This window comes from Pempheris klunzingeri, chromosome 2 (assembly GCF_042242105.1).
Source record: "Pempheris klunzingeri isolate RE-2024b chromosome 2, fPemKlu1.hap1, whole genome shotgun sequence".
NCBI classification, from domain to species: domain Eukaryota; kingdom Metazoa; phylum Chordata; class Actinopteri; order Acropomatiformes; family Pempheridae; genus Pempheris; species Pempheris klunzingeri.
In genome coordinates this window covers 20269415-20284224 of record NC_092013.1, presented here as the reverse complement: position 1 = coordinate 20284224, position 14810 = coordinate 20269415, and the positions used below count along the sequence as shown (strand labels likewise).

Genomic DNA, 14810 nt, shown 5'->3' with positions numbered 1-14810 from the left:
GCTCCCAACAGAGGCAAAGCTCCCTTGTGTTGTCTGATTAATAACCACTGCTTGCTCCAGATGTCCTCCTGATATTTCTTGGTCTGTCTGAGGACGTTTTGCCACTTTCAAACCCAATGATCCGAGGACTGTCTCTAAAGTACAGTAAATATCCTCTACACTCTTCATTTTGAGGTGTTTTTTTCACCTGTTTAGTTAGGATTTGTTTGATTATGGTGCCATGATGCCAGTCACTTTGTAGATCGTAGATCTCCTGGATTAAACTACTGACTTGTACCTGGAGCAGGTAAACTAGCTTCACCTCAGTCAGCTCCAACAGTGAAATGCTGCTTTATGCGCTTCTCCATCTGATCCTCTGGGAATAATCCGGTGATAACACACGAGGTTCTGCCTGCAGGGCCTCCTGGGAAACTTTGTTATTTTACATTACTCAGTGAAGAGGAGGGGGGGTCTGCATACTGTTACACCTCTGGGCGTGTGACGTCACCGCGGCGCGTTGCGCAGTGAGCGCGCGGAGCTGGTAAAGGTGTCAGTGAGGGGGGCGCTGAGTTTCATGTCTTTAGGGGAGAAGTGTTCATACACCCCCACCTCCTCTTCTTCCTCCCTCCTCCTCCTCTCCGGGTCCCCACCCCTCGAGCCCCGCCTGCCCTGGAGCCCGCAGCACACCTGGAACCCGGGGCGGCAGCCGGTAAAGGTGAGGAGGACCTCGGTGTCAATTACGGCCGGTGAAGAGGACACTGACCGGGCGGAGGCGGAGGAGTCTGTGGTGTCTGTGGTGTCTGTGGTGGAGGCTCCCGGACTCTGAGACGTGAGTTCCCGTGATTTAATAGCCGCGTTACTCTTTGTGAAGTGAGTCCAGGCGGGGAGGGCGCTCCGGTGCTCCGGTGCTCCGGTACAGCCAACACGGGGGCGGAAACGGCCCACAAGTTTTGTCCACCGGAGTGTGTCAGTCCGCCGCCTGAGCTCCGGACAGAAACTCTCCCCGTGTGTTAGCGGCGACTTTAAACGCGTTTACAGAGCCGGAAAAAATGGGTTAAACGGCGTAAAGACCTGCGAGACTTGACACATGTCAAGGCCTCTCAGAGGCAGGTAACAGTCCTGAAGGTGCTCCTGTGGAAGCACACACTGTAAAACTACCAGTCACTGCAGTAGCGCTACAGGAGGCTTATGGGTGAACTGGATTAATGTGGGCACTGCTTTTAAATCCGTTTTCTTCCTGTTTATTGTCATTTTTCTTTGGGGTGTGCACTTTTCCTGCCGTGTGGTTTTGCAGAGATAAACAGGCAGCATGGGTGAAGCACCAGCCAGAGAGGATGGCACAGTGAGCCGATCAGCAGAGGTAACTCCAGAAAAGTGAATTTTCTATTCACATCCGAGTCTGTCTGTCTGTCTGCCTGTCTGTCTGCCTGTCTGTGCTTTGCCTGAACTCGTGTCTTTACTGTAAAGTATGTGGGCTCATTTCCTGTGGATGACTGCTGTTTGGATGACCAGATAGAGCAGCTGCACTCTCAGCTGAAGGCCCTGAAAGTAAGTCCTGAGCCTTCTGAAGTTCTCCAAAAGTATCAGTATGTCAAAGAGCAGCACCTCGTACCTGTTAAATGGAGAATACAACACCTATTTCACTGGTTTTCTTCAATTAGACGTGCAAAAGGAGGAGGCCTGTGTCCATCAAATTCTCCATCAAAGGCGTGAAGATGTACGACGAGGATGAAACGGTGAGTTTGGTGGCTTATCTTTTAAAGAAAATATCACGCACATCTGGGGCGTGGAAGCATTAAAGACTACAGTTGTAGTTTCAGTCACAGCGGCGTCACGTGTCTTCTCTCTCTCTGCAGACTCTCCTGATGGCTCACGCTCTGTGCAGAGTCTCCCTGTCCACCGCCCGGCCCAGCGATGGCCAGTTTGCCTTCGTCTCCCACAACCCAGGCAGCTCTGACGCCCAACTGTACTGCCACGTGTTTGAAGCCAGGCACCCCCGAGCGGTAAGACAGTTACCAGCGTCGTCGTCCTTTCACTACAACAAAGATCCTTCTCAAGCTTTGCTATTTGTGCGGCATCAAAGCGATAATATAACTTATTCTAAAGACACCTGGGGGGGTTGGTGTATGAGGAGGAGCTGACGGGTTAAAAATACTGTGACCAAAGTCCACCGAAGCGGCACCTACGCACCAGTGACACTCACTACCTTTCTAAAACCATATGTCTTAATAAACAGAAACAGGAATGAGCACACGTGTTATCCATCACTAGGTGAAGCTGTCCCGATCTAATGGGTTCAACAAAACTGGAGAGAGTCTGTTCAGCCCCACATAGACCTGAGCAAAAAGAAATGTGTGCTTAACCCTGCCAGCATTCGTTCATTCGTTCACTCTAAAACAGCGTTGCTTTGCATATTTCTACAACATATTTCCTCTTGGCAAGACATCTCTGATGGATGTCGGCTGCTCAAAGTTGCCAGGTAGTACTTTGACATTGTTACTGTTACTGTAACTGTAACTTTGAACTGTACCACAGATGTGTCAAACGAGGCCACCATGGTCGTGTAGAGTTTGGTTTACCAAATATTACTGTCCCAACTGTAGAACCTGAGCTTTCTGCGTCCACCTTCTGTCCTGCAGGCCCAGTTCCTGAACCTGCTGCTTTGCCGCTGTTTCCAGCTGTCTTACTTAGAGAAGCACCCAGAGGAGGCCCAGGACGACTCTGTTGGCTCGGCGCCTCGTCGCAACCCCTCCCTGCTCAACCATGGCTTCCCTCTCAGCGTCAGTGCCTTGGTGTCCTTCAGAAGAGCCCCTTTTCGAGGGTTGTTGCCAGGGACTAAGGTTAGGACTTGAATGTATTTACACTTACATCATGATATTATGTAACCCTCAGTGTTGTCCCTCCTAGTTTGCAATTTACCCTGAAGCAGCTTCTACTGTAAGTCACTCTTGTTTCTAATGAATCTACCAAAGGGTGTAAGAGTGTAGTGTTCTGCTGGCTGACGGAGCAAACTTCTTCCAGTCTGAGTTTTTGCCCGTCTGATTATATGCATTTAAACTAATTGTGCTGCATTTTCCTTTCCTCCACCTGTAGAAGAATAAAAAGTCACATGATGACCCACACAGCAGCCAGGATGAAGTCTTCCCCACCTCCTCCCCCTCGCTGGTGCGCAAGAAAGCCATCCGCACTAAAGCGTTCCGCTCTGGGGCTTACCGCTCCTTCACTTTCACACCGCTCAAACAGCGACGCGTTCAGGAGCGACTGAGCTCGTCACCAGGTGGGACAAGTGTTCACAGAGCGCTCTCAAGAGTCAAAGAGCTGATTAGGTAACGCAAACCCCTCAGTGTTAGGTGATGGGCGGTCACTCACAGTCTGTTGTGGTGTCACAAGGCAGCTTTTTCTGTAACGTCCTGCCTCTCGTGGGTCACACTGTACTTACACTACAGCTTCTCACTGCTGAGCTCCTCTCACCGGTGTTCACTAGTCTGTTTGCTTTAACAAGCTGAAACATGAGCTTTGGTTTCACGGGTTGTTTCATCACCACTTCTTTGTTCATCTCAGGTCTGTTACGTTTTAAACCAAACATTTCCTTCACATTTGGATGTTTCCCAGCTGGTGGAATATCTCCACTGTTGGACCTCCTGGAGCATCTCCAAATTAATTTTCAGTGCTCCCTCCTCTTACATGTGAAACAGGAAAGGACAAAGACAAGACGCCAGTCAGGAGATCCCGCACTCCAAGCCTGGCCGAAACCGAGGAAGCTCTGGCTCAAGCAGTGTGGTGTTGGGCTGGTATCGCAGCGTGAGTCAGCGTAGATGCCTTTTCTGGCTACGTATTGTTTTTTTACTGTTTTTTTTTACTAATGGCATTTCTCTGTATTTCAGTGACAGCAGCTATGCCCTGCTCGCGGACGATGTTCTGGGATCGTACCTCCTGTGTCCACACCCTAAAAAACCCAAATGTGGCTCTCTGATTATTCGCTTCCCCTCTGGCCTGATCACCCACCTCATAGAAAACACTCGGAAGGGGAAATTTGTGCTGGAGGTAATAAGTTTTGGCAAGGCAGGATGAATCTTATACATAATTCTTGGCAAACAGAGTGTCTGCCAGGTCAATTGTAGTGGAAACACAATCGTAGAAGAATTAACTTCACTCTCCAGAAATGTATGTTTGAGTTTCTGTTTTTTCCTTTTACTTTATGAGCAAAATTCAAAACTCAGAATAACAACATCGAACTCATAGAATATTGAATTATTTTAAGGCTGATACAAGGTGTTTGAGTCAAAGGTACCTATATCTGATATTTCACATGCATTTTAATCCCTTCAAGTCTGATCTTCAAAGTCAAATCTTCAAAGAATAATAATTCATCAAGCATGTAAAGTGAAATATCATAAATCTGACGCAGTCTTTTCAGGGCTGCATAATCATGTCAAAAGGAAGATTCAAGGTTCCTTGTAGTTGTACATAATTCGCTAGAATTAGAAACAATGTAAAATACACATCGGTGGACTTCTACAAAGGTTGGCCATGCAGCACCCCAATGTAAGATGTGAGGGTCTTTGAGTGTAGAGGCGTAAAAATATTCATTTTTGGTATTTATATATCAGTACTTGGACTTATTTAGTGTGCAAAATCCTCATGAAACAGCACTAAGACACGGACGGGACTAAGGGCATCCATTGGTACCTACTGTCTCGCCCTAGCTTGTCGTCAACGGAGCTAAATAACATTTCAAAATTAGGATGCATTTTGACCAGAGGAAAAAACTGTTGGATTATACTTGGTGTTAAAAAAGAAAAGTTAGTGTAGGTCTGTAGTGTGTGTGTATGCCAGATAGTTAGTGTGTTAGTTATAGTGGAACCTATGCAGGTGACAATGATGACAATAAGCAAATATACCAGCGTCAGCACTGGGGAAATATTTCTGTTCTATCTAATTGCCGTTGTACTCTGCTCATGAAAAGGAGCCTCACTCAAAACCTAAAGAAATGTTAACATTCAAATAACTTCTGTTAAGAAATATTTTATGTTTCTATATTCAGAATTGTTTTGGATGAATATGTTTTGTGCCTTTTGGTAAATTTGATGGAGGGAAAAAAAATTTCTTTTTTTCACATATGGAAAAATGTCAATACTTTTTCTCAGCTGTGGTTTGTTGACTTGCATAACCAATTAGCTGAGGTTGTACAGATTTCAGGGATATGAATCATTTGATACTCAAAGAAATGACGCAAAAATACCAATGCAGGCCCAGGCGGACCATTTAAATTGCAGAATTCAAAGGGTTAACTCAAACTCCACAGAAACCAAGAAAACAGAAATTGAATATTGATTATAAATGTATGAGCAAACCTACAATTAACCCATGATTTCTGTGTTTCTTTGGTTTATCTTTATGGCAGAAATGCAAGACTGAGTTCGGCTCCATAGCGGAGCTGATCGAGCACTACACCGAGGCTCGCCGTGAGCTGCCCTGTCTGCTGAGCTGTGCCCGCGTAAACCACTGCTATGAGTGGGAGGAGATCACCAGCAAACCGCAGGCTGTCAAAGCAAAGAGCCCGAACAAAGCCAAATTTAAAAGTGCCCACAGAAAGGAATGGCTCTAGACCCTGGACACTGCCACTAGTGAACTGCCAACCTCAGAGGATTCAAAATAAGTGACCCTTTTTTTTTTTCTCTCTCTCTTGCACATATATCATCTCGTACTTTTAATCACACTTGGTGTTGTGGGGGGGGGCTTCTGGAATTGGATAACACAAAGCACCTGTTAACAGTGTTGACACTTCACGTATATATGGTAGTATACACTTCATTTCATCAGTGGGTACTAGTATTTCAAAGATTTAATGTTTTGTGCTTGCTGCTTTTATATTTTTTAATATAAGTTTTTAAAAATATTTTTATTTGTGCCTGTTAGGCATCAGTCGAGTTTCTTACTGTTTTTAAGATGTGAAAGGAACAGACTGCTGCACCTGATTACAAAGCCATAAATGTTCTTTTTATTCTTGCGTTGTAAAGATGTTGCACAAATATATTTGAACAAATTTTAATCTACACATACAGTTAACTGTATGCAGTAATACTACACATGATTATGTGTCCTGGTACATGAAAATATGACCATGACACCAAATATTTTTTTATGTCTTGCCCACTCAGAGTGAGCTTATAGCATGGCCAGTAAGAGGGGGGAAAGGTGGGCTGTGTTTGAATTTTCTGTGTTTTAAAGTTTGTGTGCTGTCAGACTAACTCATCGATATGTTTGTTTTACTGATCATTTTAACTGGCAATGTGTGCAGTTTAATATATAGGCTACCCTGCACACTGATTTTGGTCAGCATAAGACTGTCTGTCTGATATTGTTTCCTGGATCACGAGGCTGCATTGCCATTAAGTGACCAAGCTGAGCACTTTGTACCGTCTTTTCCACAGTGGGCCAACAAACTGTTGTCTTTCCCCTCTGTTAGAGATTAAATGACAGACGTGTTCTGTTTTGAACCCACACCCTGCAAAGGTTTGGTCTCCGTCATTTGTGACTGTGAAAACACAACTTCACCAGCAGCTCGGGGTCGTGGGGGCTGCTCGGTGTGGGACAGTTCTACACTGATGGACACTCGGTTACCAGTTTATTAGGTACACCTAGCTGAAAGTGAGGCTGTCACAGTCGGGCGCTCAACCATCCCTCCATGACAGTTTTAAACTTCAATTTTTGTTTTAAAAAGTGGAGAGAAGTTGATTCAGCTGTATCAACGGATCCATTTTTGGAGGATGTAGTTTGTCGTGCCGTTGAACTGTTTTACATCATACAGAGAGGAGAGGTCCCTGTTGTTAAGCCCAACCTGCCAGTACAACACGATGCAAGTGAACATCATAAACTGCAGCCTCCAACATGACCATCCAGTTGGATCAACATTTCACTAAAAAAATACTTTACACCCCTCCAGATTGAAGGACTTATTATTTCAGATTGATTTGAGCCTAATGTACCTAATAATAAACTGACAACTGGGTATATTTTTGATTTTTAAAAATAGATTTGATATGCATATCATTATTGTATTGATCTACAAATCAGTGTGTAGTGATGTGCTAGTGTGTGACTTAACTAGCACCTTTGCTACCCAGTACTTAGCTGAACAGTTAGCTTAGATGTTTAAAAACATGGCTACTATTGACCACATGAGAAACTGAGCAGGCCTACAGAGCTTATCCAGCCAAAATTGTGGATAAAAACTTTTCCTATATCGGCATGAGGGAACTCTCAATCTCCATGATAACAGCAGTAGCGTGTCGGGATACAGAATATTTTTAATCTTCTTCACTTCGACCTCACTCCCTCCTCATCAAAATGGCCGCCGCTCTGTGCTGCTGCCGCTGCCGCTGCCTCGCGGTTGTTTACGGTTGCTAGGCAACCTCCGACCGCCGTGTGAAGAGGAGCAGGATGGCAGCAGCACCGTGACGGTACCGGACGAGGACGATCACCGCCGCGCCTGGAGACATGTCCGCCTCCTCCCCGTGTTAAACCTCCTCAAGAGTGTTAGTGTGACCGGCAGCTCTTCTCAGGGGCCTTTAACCAGGACGTGAGCTTGTCTTATCTACTGAGGATCCTGCTGCAGCTCTCTGACGGCACACATGTGTTTATGAAGCAGCGCTGAACATTTTTTACTTCCTGTTTTACGCGTCACCTGCCGCACAAGCCAGCCGTAGAGTGAATGTGGAGACATGGGCTCGGAGTCTGTGAAGGTGGTGGTCAGGTGCAGGCCCCTGAATGACAGGGAGAAGGCTCTGTGCTCTAAGATGGTGCTGTCCATGGACGTGCACCGCTGCCAGTGCTTCATAGAGAAGCCCGGGGCCACCGATGAGCCGCCCAAGCAGTTCACCTTTGATGGGACCTACTTCATCGAGCAGACCACTGAGCAGATGTACAATGAGATCGCCTATCCTTTGGTTGAGGTAAGATCCTGGTAGACTCTGTTTGTAGTTCTCAGTGTTAGCACACAGCAACAGTCTGGAGATCCAGGCATCACCACAGCAGCCCGCCGGTCACTGGACACCCCCTGTCCAACAACAGTAGGCTATATCTTATTGCTAATGACTCCAGACCTCATGATTTACTTAACAGTCTGCTGTCAGTCACTTACAAAGGTCAGCAGGCTGTTGGCGCCTCGTGCAAAAAGGTCGCTTACGCCACATTTGTCATTTTCACAGGGTGTCACTGAGGGGTACAATGGCACGATCTTTGCCTACGGACAAACTGGAAGTGGGAAGTCTTTCACCATGCAAGGAGTGTTGGAGCCTGCAGCCCAGAAGGGGGTCATTCCACGGGCCTTTGAGCACATCTTTGAAAGTATTCAGGTAAGTTGGGCGACCGTCACAAACACTGTGTGCAACATATTCATCTTTTAAAAATCTCATGCAAAATGTTGCCCTCATTGAAATGTGTAGCTGTAACACTTATCTGTTGGGGGCAACGCATACTAGTCCCTGCCCGGGCTTGTCTAAGCTTTGTCTGCTGAGAGAGAATAATTTTGTGTGCGTCACTGCGTGATAGTGTGCAGAGAATACCAAGTTCCTGGTGAGGGCCTCCTACTTGGAGATCTACAATGAAGAAATCCGAGACCTTTTGGGAAGTGACACCAAACACAGATTGGAGGCAAGTCTCTTAAGCTCTGTTGTTTCAATAAACAAGTCAGGCTGCGCTGCAACATCAGAAGCCAAAAGGATTATTGTTCTTTTCTAAGTCCAATCATTGTGAAACCTGTTTCTCAGACTTTTTTTCTCTCGCAGTGAACGCTGCGCTCAAGCTTTGTGCACAATACTGTAACGAGTTGCCATGGCGATCTAAAAGCACGACTCTTTTGAAGGTCATGGTGTTTGAACAAGGTGACAGATTTGGACTGTGTGTGTGTGTTTCTGTGTGGCTGATGGATGCTTAGCTGAAAGAGCACCCAGAGCGTGGGGTGTACGTGCGGGACCTCTCCATGCACACTGTGCACAGCGTGGGGGAGTGCGAGAGAATCATAGAGCAAGGCTGGAGGAACCGCGCAGTGGGCTACACACTGATGAACAAGGACTCCTCCCGCTCACACTCCATCTTCACCATCCACTTGGAGATCTGTAGCACAGGTGGACACACACACACACATACGACACAATACCTGTGACACATTAAAATACATCTAGAATCTGTTTAATGTGTAATCATCTCCATAAACCTGTCATTGTGGCAGCATGCGATCCTATTACATCTCATAACGTCACCAGCAGCTCACTATTAAGGAACAATTCAACCCTCTGATATCAACAGGCTGTTATGCTTAAAGTGTTTCAGTATTTTTGTCCTAACGCGTCATTGTACTACTGAAGATGTTAAATGCGTTTCTTTCTAAGAAAACATGCTGATGGTGAAAGACAACAAACTTTGGGTAGAGAAATTGCCATCATTCTGGTCAGTTATATGCCGAGTTAGGAAAAACAAAAACACAGTATGCAATATACAACATAATGGTCTTTTTATTTTTAAAGCACAATCATGTTGACTAAAGTGCTTCACAGAGACATGATGATTCTAATCAGATAAAAACACAAATTATGAGTATGAGAAGTAATAATTATGGCCAAAACACAATGGGATATTACACAGAAAACTAGTGAGTAGTAAAAACAGAGTGTGGCCGTCTGTGTGTGTATTGAGACAAATCAAAAGGCTACAGAAGGGATGATAACTGACCCACTAATGTGAGGTGCGTGTGAGCCTACAGCTATTTTCTTGAACCTTCACAGTATTTCAGGGTGGATATTTTTTCCTCAACGGTGCCTTCAGATACAAACTTTAAAGCTGTATTTTCTCAGATCCAGCTGGCCAGGACCACCTGCGCGCAGGTAAACTCAACCTTGTCGACCTGGCAGGAAGTGAGCGTCAGTCCAAAACCGGCGCTACTGGTGAGCGACTCCGCGAGGCCACCAAGATCAACCTGTCCCTCTCGGCCCTGGGCAACGTCATCTCTGCCCTGGTGGACGGGCGCTCCAAATACATCCCCTACCGCGACTCCAAGCTGACCAGACTGCTGCAGGACTCTCTGGGGGGAAACACTCGCACCTTGATGATCGCCTGCCTCTCCCCAGCAGACAACAACTATGAGGAGAGCCTGAGCACGCTGCGCTACGCCAACCGAGCCAAGAGCATCCAGAACAGGCCGCGCATCAATGAGGACCCCAAGGACGCTCTGCTGCGAGAGTATCAGGAGGAGATCAAGAAGTTACGGGCCCTCGTATCGGGCCAGCTGGGCACTGCTAACCTTGCATGTTAGTAATATATGTTTTGTGACTCTGCCCTTTGAGATAAAGGAAACAACTTCCTTTCATTTGACTGTTGCCAAAGGAATTCTATTGAATGTTTCATTTATTTGGATTTGCTTCTTTGTTGAATGATTTTAGTTACCTGTCTTGTTAAAAAAAGAAAAAGAAAACTCCTGCTTTTTGAACTTTTGTTTATAATGCAGCTCTGCTGGCTGGTCAGTTGTTGGAAACATCACCTGCTGTTCCCTCAAGCCCCCAGTCCAGCACCACAGAGGCAGAGAAGGAGAAGATTAAAGAGGCAACCGGAGGCCGTTCCCACACCCATATATCAACTCTACATGCATTGTACAAGAACCAGGTGATTTATGGGTGTGTATGCCGCTCTCTCCACAGGACTACGAAGAGAGGCTGGCCAAGTTGCAGGCTGAGTACAATGCTGAGCAGGAATCCAAGGCAAAGCTGCAGGAGGACATTGCTGCCCTGCATTCCTCCTATGAGTCCAAGCTGTCTGATCTGGAGAAGGCTCGAGCCAGCAGGGGGAGCTCTGTACCAAAGAATGGAACCGCAAAATCATCGACCCTCAACCAAGACGCATGTAAGTCGTTCCTGAAGTGGTTCTGGTGCTCATCATTGGGTGGAAACTCCTGACAAAGTCTGAACAAAAAGTGACCATTAGCAAAGTTATTGTGTATGACTGTATTGTGTAGTTCGTGTTATTGTGTCCACCCGCTGTATACTGACACTGCTTTGTCTTGCTTCCCAGCATCAGTGAGCTCTAACTGTAAGACACAGACCGCTGAGGAGGAACTCTGCCACAACACTGATCCAATGTGCCACAGCGCAACTTCCCTGACAGAGGTACCGTTCACTATCACCATTACCACTAATCGTTCAAAAACAGATGAGGGACATTCAGAACACACAACTGCTTGAAATGATGGCTGGCATGGATTATCAGACACTTATTGAGTATTATTCCCTCATGTCCGTGAGCCAGTCTGTTGTGCCCTGTGCAGCGGCCGGTGTCCAGGAGGGTCCAGATGGAGACGGGCTCGTAAACATCACCGCTGCAGAGCCTCTGGACCAGAAACACGTCCTGGAAAGGTCTGTGGGCGCTCATTCTAAATCCATAACCAAGCTTCAGCTCTGCTCGCACATTATGGTGAAGGGTTTCATCACGTCTTTGCCAACGCTGAGTGGAGCATGTGTTGTGAACACAATGACTGAAGAACAATACCCAATAGATACTTTATGTTCAGCCAGGCCAAATCTGTGAAACTGTGTCACCATTAAAACCAAGTATGCTGACAAAGCAATACTTGCATTGTTGTCATACAGAGTTGTTTGAATACTTTGTGGTTATTGTACAGCGTTCCTGTGCACCCACCTCTCTCCCCCCAGACTGCAGCAGCTGGAACAGGAGGTGGTGGGAGGAGAGCAGGCCAGGAACAAGGAGCTACAGCAGAGACACCGGCAGAGGAAGAACCTCGCCGACCAGAGAAAAGTCCAACTTATCCGCGCTCTGTCGGAGAACAGCGAGGAGAGTGAAAATGTGCTGTTGAACGTCTACAACTCCATCCAGGAGGAGGTGCACGCCAAAAACCAGATGCTGATCAAGGTCCAGGGCAAGGTGGGTCACAGCTGCTGTGGGACCAGCGCAACACGTTCTTTGTGTCATACATTAGGTTTTGGAGTCTCCTCCCGGCCTCAGTATGATGCAAATTCAACAACTGTCAACTAATATGAAATCAAAATTGCAGAGTATCTCAGCTTTCAGTGCTCAATCGTTTGCTTTGCCATTCTACTTTAAAACCACATCGACCTGCTGTGACAGCTGAAAGCAGCCAAACTGGAGATCCGTGACCTGCAGGCGGAGTTCGAGGTGGAGAGGGATGACTACCTGGCAACAATCCGGCGGCTGGAGCGGGAGGGTCAGTTACTGCAAAGCATGCTGGAGCGCATGGTGCCCCTGGTGCGCCGTGACTGCAACTACAGCAACCTGGACCGCCTGAAAAAAGAAGCTGTCTGGGACGAGGATAGCGCCACTTGGAGGCTGCCGGATGTGATGGTGCAGAAAACAACACTACCTTCAGGCACGTGGAAGATTCCCAATGTAACACGTCATCAGCACGTACAGGCCTTACTGAGGCTGTAAGGCCCTTACATATCATCCGGCTTTCTTCCTCTCTTTCAGCAGTGGCTCCAAAACATTCATCTCGCAGAGGTTCAGCTGCTGACACCGGAGAGCCATTAATGGTGTGTTTATGTTCCATTCATCACCTTTTACTCACACTCACACACACACACACACACACACACACACACACACACAGAGCCTAACCCCTGTGTGCTCTCAGCAGGTGGAAGAGGACCGGTACAAGGAAATGCTGGACCGTAGTGACAGCGAGAACATTGCCAGCAGCTACTTCAAGTCAAAGAGAGCGAGTCAACTGCTGGGGCATGACACTGCCAAGGGGCACGGTAAGACGAGCACCAGCAGACTTCCCCACCCACCCAACAACGTGGGACAGTTTATACCACAAATAACTACATATAAACATCTTAGTTAGTTAGTTATCTCAGGGGGCAATTAATTAAGTTGAGATCATAAAAATTGAAACAAACGTACAAAAGTAACCAAGTTTAGATTTGAGAAGAAATTTAAATGACTACCTTTTATGTTTAAAAAGAAAACACTGAATGCACACACTTAAAATACAATTCAAATTGGCTTGAATTGAATTTCTCGAGCTCATTTTTCACATTTTATCCAAAAATATTCAATGTCAGCTCTCAAAATAAAAATACTAAACGCTACGACCTTGTGCAGTAGTTTTTCCCTCCTTTACTCATCTGATGGAGCTCTTCTCCTGCAGCCATCCACTCCCCCCCCCTGGTTAACGGGGCGTCCCACCTCACTGTAAGTGGGTCCACCATGAACCCGCCGGTCAGCTCAGAGTCCGTCCTACCGCGGCCCTTCCGCCTGGAGTCGCTGGGTGTCCCAGCGTCCAATGTTAAAGTGAGGCGCAAAAAAAGCAAATCTCACATCCATTACGAGGGGATTTGAAAAGACTGTGAATTCCCACTTAAACCCATAATTGTGATCTGTTTTTGACTTTATGCGCTGTGATTGATCACACATAGTATACAGTCAGTTATTAAATACTGAGTTTTTGATAACCACTGCTAACCAGAAATGTACAGTCGTCACTTTATGTGGACATTACGAGTCCAGTTTGTCATTTGTTTTGAATGCTCATTTTGAACCAAATACTACCTACAGTATGAGACCACTCTTGAATTTTTGCACTGTACTTAAAAAACATGTGATTCCTGCAATGTGTGACTCAAAGTCCAACTACTGTACTTAAATTAACCTCTAATGTATTTTACTGTTACTGATTGTAAACCAAAATCTCAACCTGTTTCTTATATAACATTTCAAATTCTGCAGTTTCTGCTGAATAGATAAAATAAATGAATTTATCCACTGTATGGCATATTTCACTTCCTCTACAAAAACATGTCAGACCAGTTTGTGGTCACAGCGAACAGTCGACTCCACTGTAAAAAAAAAAAAAAAAAAAAATGGGTCAGGGGGGTGGGGGCTGTTGTCAAAGTAGCAGTAGTAGACAATCATCTCATGTTCCTTGTGACCTCTGGGGTCAACAATTCATGCTTTAACCAAACACAAATATGTGAATTATGGAAATTGATTCTGATGCCAGTATCAGAAGGTTGCATAGATTTATTTGAATAATCCATTCATTAAAATAATCCTATTATAAAGCCTGTGTCTCCAGTATAGGACTTATAGGACTTACAGCAGATGAACAAAGTGCAGTGTGCTTTTTTTTTTTTTTCCTCAACAAAGCACCATCTCAAATGCCGTAGTAGCATTTGCATCTTTACTGATGAACTCAATCCTTTCTGCAGCTCACTTCTCTGTTTGAGTTTCACATTTCTAATTATGGCCTGATTTCTTCATCCATTGTTTAATATTACTTGACCGGCAGAGGGCCGTGTCAGTTTCAAAATTTGACACCCTTTATTTGCCCATGCACAGACATACTAGACACAGATACTGGTCCATTAGGCGGGCCCCTTGCCTTACTGAGAGATAACACTACAGAAGGCAGGTGTAATCGTCTCTTGCAATAATCAACAGCCAACGGCTTCAAGACTGTTGCATAACCACTGCGTGGCCGTTCAAATAAGCCGGTGGGAGGAATTAGAAGTCTTACATGCAAGTGGTATCAAGAAAACAGAGAAAGGAAAATACTACTCTGCTAAGTTCACACGGACTCGGGGCTCAAGATAATCGGATAATGGACGAACAGCTGAGCAGGCTTTCTCGTTGCTCGAGTGGCGTGTAAGATGAGTAGTATGACTGATAGTCATTCTGTAAGTGGAGTGTTGGATGAAGCGGAGATGTAAAGCCACTGCGCAGGTTCACGGGGAAGAGGGTTTGACTGAATTAAAAGGCTTTTGCTTCTTTGTGCTGCACTAAGTCTGCGGGATGTTAATTCA

The 14810-nt window shown here is 45.8% G+C and overlaps 2 protein-coding genes across 5 annotated transcripts; both read left to right on the top strand.

Annotated features, from left to right (window-relative positions):
* Window positions 1-632: 632 nt before the first annotated feature.
* Window positions 633-6484, top strand: sh2d5 (SH2 domain containing 5). 4 transcript variants are annotated; one of them, XM_070841587.1, is made up of 10 exons: window positions 633-808; window positions 1274-1321; window positions 1447-1527; window positions 1641-1715; window positions 1836-1982; window positions 2619-2819; window positions 3073-3256; window positions 3675-3780; window positions 3864-4023; window positions 5384-6484. In XM_070841587.1, exons 2-10 carry the CDS (start codon window positions 1289-1291, stop codon window positions 5585-5587), a joined length of 1191 nt encoding a protein of 396 aa, XP_070697688.1. In that variant the 5' UTR covers window positions 633-808; window positions 1274-1288; the 3' UTR covers window positions 5588-6484. The 4 variants fall into 4 exon arrangements, with proteins under 4 accessions (XP_070697688.1, XP_070697665.1, XP_070697681.1 ...); XM_070841564.1 differs by having other exon boundaries at window positions 1274-1339; XM_070841580.1 differs by having other exon boundaries at window positions 1274-1339; window positions 3073-3265; window positions 3687-3780.
* A 1219-nt stretch (window positions 6485-7703) lies between these two features.
* Window positions 7704-13347, top strand: kif17 (kinesin family member 17). The gene is made up of 14 exons (XM_070841553.1): window positions 7704-7934; window positions 8190-8336; window positions 8533-8634; window positions 8918-9107; window positions 9834-10286; window positions 10484-10578; window positions 10674-10875; window positions 11044-11138; window positions 11278-11384; window positions 11682-11910; window positions 12115-12373; window positions 12475-12536; window positions 12641-12761; window positions 13157-13347. Exons 1-14 carry the CDS (start codon window positions 7704-7706, stop codon window positions 13345-13347), a joined length of 2484 nt encoding a protein of 827 aa, XP_070697654.1.
* Window positions 13348-14810: the final 1463 nt, after the last annotated feature.

Bases quoted from the DNA above. Each gene is read 5' to 3' on its own strand.
- kif17 (XM_070841553.1), top strand. From the start codon at position 7,704: ATGGGCTCGGAGTCTGTGAAGGTGGTGGTCAGGTGCAGGCCCCTGAAT. The intron at 10,287-10,483 runs GTTAGTAATATA...TTTATAATGCAG, and splicing joins GGGCACTGCTAACCTTGCAT to CTCTGCTGGCTGGTCAGTTG. The intron at 12,537-12,640 runs GTGTGTTTATGT...TGCTCTCAGCAG, and splicing joins ACACCGGAGAGCCATTAATG to GTGGAAGAGGACCGGTACAA.
- sh2d5 (XM_070841564.1), top strand. From the start codon at position 1,289: ATGGGTGAAGCACCAGCCAGAGAGGATGGCACAGTGAGCCGATCAGCA. The intron at 1,528-1,640 runs GTAAGTCCTGAG...TTCTTCAATTAG, and splicing joins CTCAGCTGAAGGCCCTGAAA to ACGTGCAAAAGGAGGAGGCC. The intron at 4,024-5,383 runs GTAATAAGTTTT...TCTTTATGGCAG, and splicing joins AGGGGAAATTTGTGCTGGAG to AAATGCAAGACTGAGTTCGG.